The sequence below is a fragment of the Misgurnus anguillicaudatus genome, chromosome 9 (assembly GCF_027580225.2).
Source record: "Misgurnus anguillicaudatus chromosome 9, ASM2758022v2, whole genome shotgun sequence".
Classification (NCBI taxonomy): Eukaryota; Metazoa; Chordata; class Actinopteri; order Cypriniformes; family Cobitidae; genus Misgurnus; species Misgurnus anguillicaudatus.
This window is the reverse complement of record NC_073345.2, coordinates 17,400,231-17,412,262: the sequence shown is the minus strand read 5'-3', so window position 1 is coordinate 17,412,262 and position 12,032 is coordinate 17,400,231. Positions and strand designations below refer to the sequence as shown.

General features: G+C 42.5%; 1 protein-coding gene across 3 annotated transcripts in view; it reads left to right on the top strand.

Moving 5' to 3' along the window:
- Positions 1 to 848: 848 nt before the first annotated feature.
- LOC129423420 (complement factor B) overlaps positions 849 to 12,032 on the top strand; it is a 105,074-nt gene continuing 93,890 nt past the window's right edge. The window contains exons 1-15 of one of the 3 annotated variants that reach the window (XM_055179683.2): positions 1,351 to 1,509; positions 1,892 to 2,086; positions 2,200 to 2,385; positions 2,925 to 3,098; positions 3,238 to 3,333; positions 3,428 to 3,561; positions 3,741 to 3,888; positions 3,983 to 4,114; positions 4,309 to 4,401; positions 10,068 to 10,205; positions 10,594 to 10,700; positions 10,816 to 10,948; positions 11,032 to 11,170; positions 11,250 to 11,329; positions 11,456 to 11,556. In XM_055179683.2, coding sequence (XP_055035658.2) covers positions 1,452 to 1,509; positions 1,892 to 2,086; positions 2,200 to 2,385; positions 2,925 to 3,098; positions 3,238 to 3,333; positions 3,428 to 3,561; positions 3,741 to 3,888; positions 3,983 to 4,114; positions 4,309 to 4,401; positions 10,068 to 10,205; positions 10,594 to 10,700; positions 10,816 to 10,948; positions 11,032 to 11,170; positions 11,250 to 11,329; positions 11,456 to 11,556 — 1,914 coding nt within the window. In that variant the 5' untranslated portion in view covers positions 1,351 to 1,451. Of the gene's footprint in view, positions 1,510 to 1,891; positions 2,087 to 2,199; positions 2,386 to 2,924; positions 3,099 to 3,237; positions 3,334 to 3,427; positions 3,562 to 3,740; positions 3,889 to 3,982; positions 4,115 to 4,308; positions 4,402 to 10,067; positions 10,206 to 10,593; positions 10,701 to 10,815; positions 10,949 to 11,031; positions 11,171 to 11,249; positions 11,330 to 11,450; positions 11,557 to 12,032 lie in introns of those variants that run through there. The other 2 variants (XM_073871207.1, XM_073871206.1) reach the window with 2 other exon arrangements.

Below are 12,032 nucleotides of genomic sequence, written 5' to 3'. Positions count from 1 at the left end.
TCCTAGGCCTGTTTGACTGTAGTTCTATTTACAGTATCGGTTTCTGTTTGTTCTTTGTTTCTAGTCAGTTTCGCAACTGTACTAAAGAGGAAACGTGGGTTATTATGATTTTCTTTAATTTTTTTCATGACACTCCAAACACCTTATTTTTAATCAGCGCCCCTCGGAAGAGCAGTCACTGCGCTTAACTTTAAGAAAGTGTTACTCAACTTCAGGACGTCAAACTAAATATGTTGTTTAAATGAACCAAAACAGTAAATAAAAGAATGACAAATCATATCCAGGAAAAGCGGTACATTGGTAGACCGTTGTCATTCTAAATTATAATGCTTAAAATGTGCCAAAAATGTCACACATATTAGAATTTTTTATTCACATAATTAGCTATAAAATGATTCAAGTTTTTTAGAGTCTTTTTATAGTATTTCATAACTTTTTGAAAATTGCGACACACGGGCTTTTACATGATTTCATCACAGCGCTTTGGTTGTGAACCTTTTTTATTTCCCAAAACATGACAATTAACATATACTGAATCAAAGACCAAAACACATCTTTGCATAGAAAACTCGTCTTCCACATCACATATTGTAAAATACAAGCTTGTCTTTGTTTTTACGCTAAATATTTGTATCTTTTAGTAAGATGGATTAGATCTGTTTAATTTTTTTGTGTAGGCCTACAGTCAACAGTATATGTTTGCATTCATTTTAAAAAAAGTGGACATGCTGGGCTTTCCCAGTTGATATAACTTGGTCATCTGGGTTTTTTATATTTCTTAAATAAAGGAACCAATTCTCTGTATTGCTGATGTAAGATGTATTTGCAAAAGATTAGTTTGGATTACTTAATATAGATCCAGGGATCCTTACAGGCAGTTTATAAGGTCAATTTCATAGTTCACTCTAATGGAATTATCTCATAATTTTGTATACCAATTAATGTAAAAATGTGACTGAGATAACATCAGCGTTTAATTTGAGTTGACCTACAGTATTGGCACACACATTTCAACATCATCTGATCAACAGCCAACTCCCTTTTGCCTCAAACTCCTCCTAAAATGAACTTTCAAGATGGTTTTGTGATTATTATTTGTGGTGGTTATTCTGATGAGATAAATATATGAATAAAATACTGATGAGGACTACGAAAACACACCAGAAGAAAGCAGACAGTGTAAACTAAAAGTTTTAAAATTTTTTAATAAAAGCATTTTCATAATTGACTGTGTTTTTACGGTTGACCATTTTAAATAATCTATAAACAAAAGTAATGTCAAACTAGTACAAAGTAATAACTTTGACAATGATTATTGCTTAGGTTGGATGTTTTCTTTGTTACATGCTAAATATGTCCACAGCCTACAGTCACTTCCTTTCACTGGTGTATAAATATGTCGATGAACGTCCTCTGTTGTTTCGTTTACTGTTGAGACAAAAAAGAGCATCATGGAGTATGAAGCACTTCATCTATTCATACTTGCAAATTTATGTGCTCTTATAACCGGTAGGTCTTCTTGCACTGCTTTATAATCCAAAACATCGAGTTATCTCTTAAAACAACAGAAAGTCTTGTAACTGAATGATTTAAATTAAGTTAATTATTAATCATAACTATATTTTTATTATTAACTATATAATTTTATGTTTTATTTTACAACATTTTATTTTAAAAACATTTACACTTTATGTTATATATTTAATTTACTCAAATATATAAAAATTCAGAAACATTTAAATTTTGGGTCAAGTTCTATACACATGAAGTGTCTTGAAACTTCAACATTTGCAAATGACAAAAGTATGTAAAGATACACTTTACATCACATTATGATGATTTTTTATTTCAATGTATACTTGTCTGTATTGAATTTTTATATTTCCTACAGGTGCTCCGACTTCCACCTTGTGCTCTAATGAGAATCTGGACATTAGTATGGGGAGATTTTCTCTCTCAAATGGTTTTTCTGAAGGTAGCATTCTGAGATATACTTGTCCAGAAGGCTATTACCCATCTGTTAAGAGTCGGCAGTGTAAAAATGGAAGATGGGACCCAAAACCAACAAGGAAAACACAGTGCAAGAGTAAGCAATAGAGTATGACATCTGTATCCCTCTATAATCCATTCTTATTCATTAAAAACTAACAAAAACATCATTCGAGTTATATATTCTGCATTTGTGTCTATGTATCTTAGTGGTCACATGCCCCGATCCTCGTGGTTTTGAAAACGGGGAGGTCTATCCTTATCAGCAGAGATATTTTGTGAACAACACAACCAGCTACTCGTGTCAATCTGGCTACACATTCAGTGGCTCAGTGTCCCGAATCTGCCAACCTAATGGGAAGTGGAGTGGTGGCACACCAATCTGTGGAAGAAACTGTAAGTAACAAGTAATGCAATTTAGGGGCTCAGTGGGTAGCACTAAAGGCTCCCCGGTTCGAGGCTCGGCTGGGTTGAGAGGCCTTGTGTGGAATTTGCATGTTCTCCCTGTGTATCTTTGCAGTCCAAAGACAAGCAGGGTGGATTGGCGATGCCAAATTTCCTGACTTGTCTGTGAATTTCCTGGTGTATGGATCAATCAGTTCTCGCCATGAATATAGCCCTGGATACTGGAATAGTGCTAATAAATAAATAATGCAATTTAGATGAGAATCCTAAATATATCCTACATTTTGAGAAAACACGAATGAATGAAAACTTGCAATACTTGAGCTCTGTTTTATAACTATTTGCATGCTGCTGATGCTGCAAATGTTTAAACATGTTTTTTACATGTTAGCTTTTAAACTAGTCTTTTTGTAAATTGGGATTTGGAGTTCAAAAAACAAGATAGTGGGAGCTGTGAATGACGATACTGAATTTACTTTGCTTGACAAAATCATGTCAATAATAAGTTGTGTCATATGTGTTTCTCACAGCGGATCACTGTCCTGATCCTGGTGTTCCCCCTGGCACTACAAGGTCAGGCAATATGTTTAATATTGATGACAAAGTTACATACAACTGTGAGAGTAAACTGATCTTGATTGGTTCCCGTGAGCGAGTCTGTCAGGAAAGTGGCCTGTGGTCAGGGACAGAACCGGAATGTTACGGTAAACCTTCTTACTTCCTTCACAAAAACTGTACATGCGTGTGACCTTTGTACCACATTGACTGTAAATGTTCCTAAAAATGAACATGGGCTGTCTGTGCTGGGACTCAAATGCTGTTGTTGTTGTTTTGTAAATACAGCTGATTTCACATATGACACCCCAGAGGAAGCATCCGAGAGTTTCAGCTCTTCTCTCAAGACAAATCTACAGGTTTCTCAACAGGATGAAGAAATAGGTGTGTACTGTTATCTTCCTCTGCAAGTTTGTTTTGACAGAATGAGAGATTTTATCACCGCACATTGCATGAAACCTATTCTTCATTTCTTCAGTTCAGCAAGGAAAGAGAATAACAGTGAATAAAGGTGGAAAGCTTGATATCTACATTGCCTTGGATGTATCTGATAGCATAGATGAAAAGGAGTTTGAAAAGGCGAAAGGTGTCATTAGTAAACTCATAGAAAAGGTATTTCCTGCATTTCTGTTCTTTACCACATATCTCATGATAAATTGTGCTAAGATTTTAGTATAACAGCACTCATGTAACATTGCATAATTGTGTACTACTGTATATTCTTATTATAGTAACGTGCAACTGTACATGGACCTAATTAAAATTAATTTGACTTCATTCTTTACCCACAGATCAGTTACTATGAGGTCTCCCCAAATTATGAGATCCTGATTTTTGCCACAGATGTTACCAGGATTGTCACTATGCGAGACTTTAAGATTGGTCAAAAAGATAACCTCTTACAAATTCTTAATAAACTAGGAGATTTTAAATATAGCAGTAAGTGTTTTGTTTGGATAAGCACTTAAATGAGTTTTAAGAGTGATGCTGTATGTATCGTTATTTAATCTCCCTGTGTTTTTGTACCTAACAGGTAAAGGGAAACGAACCGGGACTAATATCGCCAAAGCTTACTGGAGCATTTATGAGAGTATGCTAATTGAGAAGGAAATTGATAAAAAGAGCTTTCTTGAGACTCAACATATTGTCATCTTGTTCTCTGATGGTATTGGATATATTTTACTTTTTTCAATGTAGACTTGTTTTCCAAGTGGTTAGCAGTGTTTAAGGGCTTTTGATGTGAAATGGAATCATAAAAAATTGTGCCGCAGATCTGCAAAGTGGAAATTTGACAAATTTAATAATGTTAAGTTATGTATAATATATTCAATGTATTTTACACCTTATTTCGCACTGTAGGTCAAGCCAACATGGGTGGAAATCCCAAACCTAAGGTGGACCAAATAAAAGATCTTGTGATACAAAAGGATCCTTCACGTGAGGAAAAACTTGGTGAGGATAAATCTGAAATGTATTGTTTTTACAGGAACCTTTAGTCTGTTGTTATATCACTGTTACCATCTAAGCGTCTCGGGAGGGACCAAGGAAGGAAACGGAGACGTCACGTCATGACCAACGAATTGGGAATGCGTCTTGCGGGACCAATCTACTTCGAGAAACTTGAAAAAAGCCAATGAACTTGTCATACAGGTCTTTGCATCTGCCGGCGCCGCCCCGTGTGAGTATTTAACGAGAGGCAGGTGCAGTTACCAAATTAGCTCTTTTTGCTGAGAAAGGTGAGCATCAGTGCCCGACTGGTATCAGCAGTGGAACAGCAAACTGTGGCGATGGGACTTGACATCTCCATTCCCTTCCTTTAGGGAACGAGGGTTACATACATAAGAGAGACGTTTCCTTTCAGTCGGTCAATACGATGTCACGCCGTGACCGATGAATTGGGAATCTCTACCAAAGCGCCACTGAAGCTGACCGTTCCAGTGCCTGCGTAAACCCCCCGACTCTCCCATTTTTAGGGAGGGGAAATGGGGTTAGAGCAGAAGGCTGGTCACTACTTGTTCTTAAACCCACGATAGTGAAGCAAGCGAACTGGGAAGCGAACCTGCCAGGCGGGACTAGGAACACTGCGGAACTATCCTCTAAGGTACCACTTGGGTGACATCTTGAAGACTCAAGGTCATAACGTGAAACCCTCTTAGTAATAACTCATCCTAGAGAGGCACAGAGCGAGCCCCGCTAAGGGAAACATGGTAAAGAGAAAAATTTCCATGGAATACTCACACCGGAACCCTCAAGGGGACGCAATGTGGGTGCTAGCCTAACCCAGGTTCTCAATGATACATCTAGTGAGAGGCTGACAGCCGATGCTCCGCAACATCGGCCACAAAGCAGTGGAGGAGTACAACAAAGCAGTTTTTGTAACGTTTTTGCACTAATAGCCTTCCATAATGGTGCGGTCATACAGCCCCGAAAAGAAGGCTGCAAGCCGACACAGGAGCCCTGGGTTACCCTGGGTATTCTCATCAGTTTGAGGAGAGAACCCCAGAGGAGACCGGTTCGATACGGACACTATAGAATATAGTGAACATGTTAGATATAGCCCAGATGGCAGCTTTACAAATGTCTATTAGCGAGGAACCACAAGCCAAAGCCCAAGACGATGCCACAATTCTTGTAGAGTGGGCTCTCAAACCAAAGGGGCATGGAGTGCTCTGCTTTTCATAAGCAAGGGTGATTGTGTCTACCATCAAATGAGACATTCTCTGCTTGGTGACAGCTTTTCCTTTCTGCTGACCACCGTAACAGACAAAAAGCTGGTCTGAGGTTCTAAAGCTTTGAGTTCGATCCACATACACACATAGTGAACGTACAGGGCATAACAAAGCCATGGCTGGGTTTGCCTCCTCTAAAGGCAGCGCTTGCAGTTTCACCACCTGGTCTCTGAAAGGAGTGGTGGGAAATTTGGGCATGTAGTCAGGCCGGGGTGTCAGTGTTACACTGAATTCAGCAGGCCCAAACTGAAGGCACGAATTGTTGACTGGAAATGCAGGAAGGTCCCCTATCCTCTCCACAGAGGCCAATGCAAGGAGCGTTAAAGTTTTCATTGTAAGAAACTTAATACTCACAGTATGCAGAGGCTCAAAGGGAGTGTTCTGTAAGTCTTTCAGCACCATGGACAGTTCCCAAGGAGGAATAGGCACGAAGGATTCAGCCTTTGTGCACCTCTTAAAAACCTAATGACAAGGTTGTGCTGACCCACTGATCTATCGTTTATTGGCGGCGCGGGTGCCATAATGTGCCCCCTCCCTGAGAAAGAAGGTCCTTCCTTAGGGAAATCCACCAGGGTGGGGCTGTTTTAGAGGAGCTTAAATTCTGGAAACCAACTTCTGGTTCAATATGGCGCAATAGAATGCTCTCCTCGTCCTCCCTGATTTTGCACAGTGTCTGTGCGAGAAGGCTCACTGGGGGAAATATGTATTTGCGTGGACCCCCGGCCAGCTGTGAGCCAGTGCATCCACACGAGTGTTCTCTCTGTTAATGAATAAAACAGGCGACAATGGGTTGTCTCTGGAGATGCGAACAGATCAATCTGCGCTCTTCTGAAACATTTCCAAATCAGCAAAACTGACTGGGGGTGGAGTCGGCATTCGCCGGGCCACGCTGCTCGTGGAAGTGCGTCTGCCGCTGTGTTGAGCAACCCTGGGATGTGAATGGTGCAGAGAGACCTCAGATTCTTCTGACTCCATAAGAGGAGATGACGGGCTAGATGCGACAGTTGACGAGAGCGCAAACCACCTTGGCGATTGATATACGAAACAGTCACATGTTGTCGGTGCAAACTAATACATCTTTGCCTCAGAGCTTGTTGCTGAAATGGACGAGAGCAAGATATAAAGCCATTGAGGCAATTTATGTGCCAGTGCAGCACCAAACCCCCGAGGCTGCAAACCCGGTGGATACTGCTGTGCCATGCTCTCCTCGGACAAGTCTCTCCTATTCAAGCAAGTCAGTATTGACTGTGCACACACTTCTATATACCATGCCGTGCATTCAACCGAATCCAGTTCCATACCAAGAAAAGAGATCCTCTGCACGGTGCAAAGTTTGCTCTTCTCCCAATTGACCTGAAGACCTAAACTAGCAGGTGTTTGAGCACACGGTCTATGTGCTGGCAGAGCGTCTGACGTGATTGAGCTATTATGAGCCAATCGTCTAGAGATATGCTAAAATGCGCAAAACGCTCTCTCTCAGGGGTTTTAAAGCCCCGTTTCGTGAAGACACAGGGAGAGAGAGAAAGCCTGAAAGGTAAGACATTGTACTGATAGGCCACCCCCTCGAATGCAAAGCGGAGAAATGGCCTGTGTCGGGGGAGAATTGAGACATGAATGTACGCGTCCTACAGGTCGATGGCTGCAAACCAATCTCGTGGGCGGATGTATTGAAATATGCTCCTCTGCGTCAGCATTTTGAGTGGCATTCTGTGAAGTCCTCGATTCAGTACATGCAGATCTAAGATCGGTCCCAGCCCACCGCTCTTTTTGGGTACTATGAAGTAATGGCTGTAAAACTCTGACCTCATCTCGACTGAAGGGAAAGGCTCAATCGCGTCCTTTGCCAGAAGGACAGCAATCTCTGCATGGAGTATGTGTGCATCAGCAGCTTTCACCGTAGTGAAGCAAATGCCCGAATATTTTGGGAGTCGCCGGGTGAATTGGATCGCATAGCTGAGACAAATCGTGCATAAACGCCACCGCGACGGGTTGGGAAGCTGTTGCCATGCCTCCAGAGACCTTGCGAAAGGGACTAAAGGCACGACCGGTGTACCCGCGGTGAGCGGACCAAGGGTGCTTGTCGATGCGCGCTCTTTGGCTGAGTCGACAGAAGTTTTGTGTAACGTAACACTCTGCTGGCTTCGCTGTTTTATGGCTGAGTAGACAAGACTCTGTTGTGGAGATCCCGGGCCGTTTGGCACATCTGCTGGCGATAGAGGAGAGAGAGGACATAGGGTTATAAGCCAATCCATCGCTCCCAAACACCTCTGTAGACCTAGAGAAGGAAAAGGAATTCGCTTTTTTTGTGGTTTTGTGGGTGCCGGCTGAAAAACCAGCAGAACAGAAATAAAAAACAAGGATTCCCCATCCAGCCCGCCTCCGGTGGGGGGAGTGGTGCCTTCACCATCTCCTGAAGAGCGATCCTCTCCACCTCTAGGTTGCTGTCTTAGGGCCGCTTGGTCTTGGATTTTCCACCACAGCTAGAGGGGTAAGCGGGTGGGCTGCTGACTGCTGGTTCCTCTCTTCTTTAAAGAAGTTGCCCGGGGAGGAACGGAGGCTGCTGCAGCAGGACACCCTAGGCAAGGGGCAGACTGAGGGGCCAGCGTCTGCGGGCGAGGAACTGGTCTCTTCCAATGCAGCATGATCTGAGCGATGGCCTTAGGCTGTTTCTGGGTGGCTGAGAACTGCTGTGCAATGTTCTCGATGACCTTGCCAATCAGGCCAGCCTAGGCCAATGGAGCATTCAGGAGCCGGATTTTGTCTGCATCCCGCATGTCCGCCAGGCACAGAGGACAGCTCCTGGACCACCAAGGTGGACATGGCACGACCGACGGGTTGTGCTGTGACCTTGGTCGCACGAAGCGCCAGGTCGGTGGCCGCACGCAGGTTTGAAAAGACTGCTGAATCGTGACCTCCCTCGTGCAGATTCCTCAGAGCCTTAGCCTGATAGACCTGCAGTAGCACCATGGCGTGCAGGGCAGAGGCCGTCTCCCCACAGGCCCTGTATGCAGACCCCGTCAAGGATGATGAGTGCCTGCAGGCCTGCAAGGGCAGGGTTGGCTGGTCCTTCCAGGAGACAGCACCGGTGGGACACAGTTGCATCCCCACCCGCCGTTCTGTTGGGATACCAGCGTAGCCCCTAGTGACCCTGCCGTCGATAGAAGTAATGGGTGACAGCTGATGCAATCGATCCTGGGAGGAAACCATGGTTTTCCACGACCAAGTCAGCTTGTCATGCACCTCGGGAAAGAATGGTACAGGTGGAGGGGCTGTGAGATGCTCGGAGCTCCGAAGTACCAGTCATTTAGGCGGAATGGTTCGGGTGGGGCAGGTACTCTCCATCTCAGGGTCAAACACAGGCTCCACTTCCCTCCCTGAAGGAGGGAGAGGTTCTTGGTTGACGTCTGAAATGGACGCCCCCCCTCCGATGCTACGACAGACACTGAATCCTCGGGAGGCCCGACAGAGGAAGAGAGGCAGAACACACGCTCCCCGCTGGTCGTGGATCCGAGGTGCTGAGAGCCACTGGACAAACCAGCTGACCGATTCAGCACCGTGATGCCCAGGTTGTCCTTCCGGAGCTTCATGGCCGCACCTTTGGTACCACTAGGCAATGGAAGAGGAGGGCAATGGTCCTGGAGAAACGCCATCAGACCTTGCAGATCCACAAGAGTCATGTTCTCGCAGGTGGAACATGAACCTCCCACAAGCGCTGTCTCTGCGTGTTGGATGCCGAGACATGAGATGCAGTGATCGTTGCCATCATGGAGACCCACGTATTTGCCACATCCAAAAGTTGAACACGGACAGAAAGACATCTTTTAAACGACGCTTTAACCGCCGCAGTGCAGGTGAATGGCTGCCTTTAAAAAGACACAAATTCACCTGCACACTCTTTTAGAGGAAACACTAGTTGTGCTGAAGTTGATGAAGCACACAGGGGAGCGGCAACACACACACTCAACTCAAAAGAGAGAGAATTATAAAAAAAGAAAAGGTGGAAACACTTGCGAGCCTCTGCTGTGGTGCCTTTGTCCAACCAAGTCAAACACGCAGAGTTCTATTGGTTCAGGTAGAGAGCTTCTCGTGAGCAGATCACTGCCAGCTTTCAAAGCGAAAAAAGCTAATTTGGTAACTGCACCTGTCTCTCAAAAGTAGATTAGTCCTGCGAGACGCGTTCCCAATTTGTTGGTCACGACGTGACGTCGTAGTGACAGACTGAAAGGGAACTACTTTTTATTTTGGTGCATTTGCACCTCAGCAGAAAACTATTTTTGTAAAAAAAAAACAGCAGCACAGTAACTGAGAAAAATTTATTCATAAATTACTGATTTTTAAGATTTTTATAGTATTATATTGTCCATTACTCATGCGATTTTTTTTTAACAGACCTTTATGTGTTTGGAATGGGTGATGATGTAAATGCTGAGGATATAAATCATTTTAAGACTGACAGAGGAAACGAAAAGTTTTTTTTCAAACTTCGAGATCTGCATGATTTAAAGGAGACGTTTGACACCATGATTGGTACTGTATTATGTTATCATATTTCTCAATTTATCTTGTTCTGTTAATATACAAAAGTTTGTGATTACTAGACTGAAATGTTTTTCATGATCTTAAAAGCCTTTGATCCGAAAGCAATATAAAAGAAAAAAATCCTACATTACATTTTTTTATTTTGGACTAAATAATAAAGAAAAAGCAGCCAGTAAGAGTCCAGATTAGATGGGAATACTGTTTAAAAAGCATTTCAGGGTGAATTCACTGAAGATGCTAAAATGTATATTAACGCTGGTGTTATTTCATCATTTGACAAGTTTACTATTATTCTAAAATAATAATGTAATTAATGAGTAAGTGACCCTATAAACTTTAATATATATTAATTAATCTTACCATCTTTCTTTAACAGATGAGGGTACCAGTGTAAAACTGTGTGGACTTTACAAAGATTATGATGATGGCTCAAATTCCCATAAGCGTCGTCAATACCCCTGGTTGGCAAAGATCAGTGTGACTGTGGGCATCTCTTTATCTTTTTGTCTTAAACAAAAGCAGAACAGATGAAGTGCTTTCAATCATTTGTTATTGTTCACATTAATTTGACTGTGGGGTTTTTTTATTGTTTTTGCAGCGTAGTGATGGAACAATTTCAAAATGCATTGGGTCATTAGTCACATCGACCTTCATCTTGACAGCGGCTCACTGCTTCAAGTTTGGTGATACAGCTGATAGGATAACTGTTGACATGGAATCAAAGTCTAAAGGTAACCTACTCTACTGTATGTCTTCAGTTGTATCTTAAATAGTATTTTTCCCAGCTGATTAAGTTTTCCTTTTCCACCCTAAGGAATAAAAGTTAAAGAGTACATACCTCATCCTAGCTATAATGTTGCCGCAAAGCGTGACAAGGGTATTTCAGAATATTATGAATTTGACATAGCCCTTCTTCAACTGGAAGATCCTGTAATCATGAGTCCTGATATTCGGTAAGAAACACAGCTGATGAAGTGATTTTACTCTTATGAGAAAGTGCATATTATTAAAATATCCTGTTTATCTGTGCAGACCAATTTGCATCCCCTGCACAAAGGAAACCAGTGGAGCTTTAAAACTTTCAGACAGAGAGGGAACGTGCAAAAAACATGGTGAGCTAAAAACAAGCAAAATGCAATATTTAATCACAAGGTTTCTGCATGTTGTGCAAACTTACGAGCTCACTATATGCAGCAACTAAAATACAATTTACATTTCATTGACGTTGTTGTTACATGAGGAGATGCTATTGAGTGCAGATACCGTGAATGCTGCTTTCATGTCAGATATTGGAGGCAAGATTGAACAGAAGGACATCACAATCAAACGGGGAAATTTGGTAATTATGTGTAATATAAAATAACATTACTGAAAGCGGTACAATTTTGAACTTTAAATTTTTACTCTGTATATGTTCCCTTTCAGTCGGTCACTACGACGTCACGTCGTGACCGATGAACTGGACACTCGCTTAGAGAGACCAGTCTACTTTGAGTAACTACTAAAACGCCAATGAACTTGTCATGCAGGTATTTGCATAATGCTGGCGCTATCCCGCCAGGTGCGTAGATAAGCAGCAGGTGCAGAATACCAAAATTCGCTTTTTCGCTTCAAAAGCCGGCAGTATCTCCTACTGAGAAGCTACTTACTCCGCGCTTCTGGGAACGGTTGCTGAGGTTGGTTGGACAAGCAGTACCACAGCAGAAGCTTGCAGTTTCCACTGCTCTTCTTTTTGTTTTGAGTTCCAGTGTGTGCGTTGCCTCTCCCTGTGCGCATCATCAACTGAGCACCTATAAAAGTGATTTTCCCTGAAAG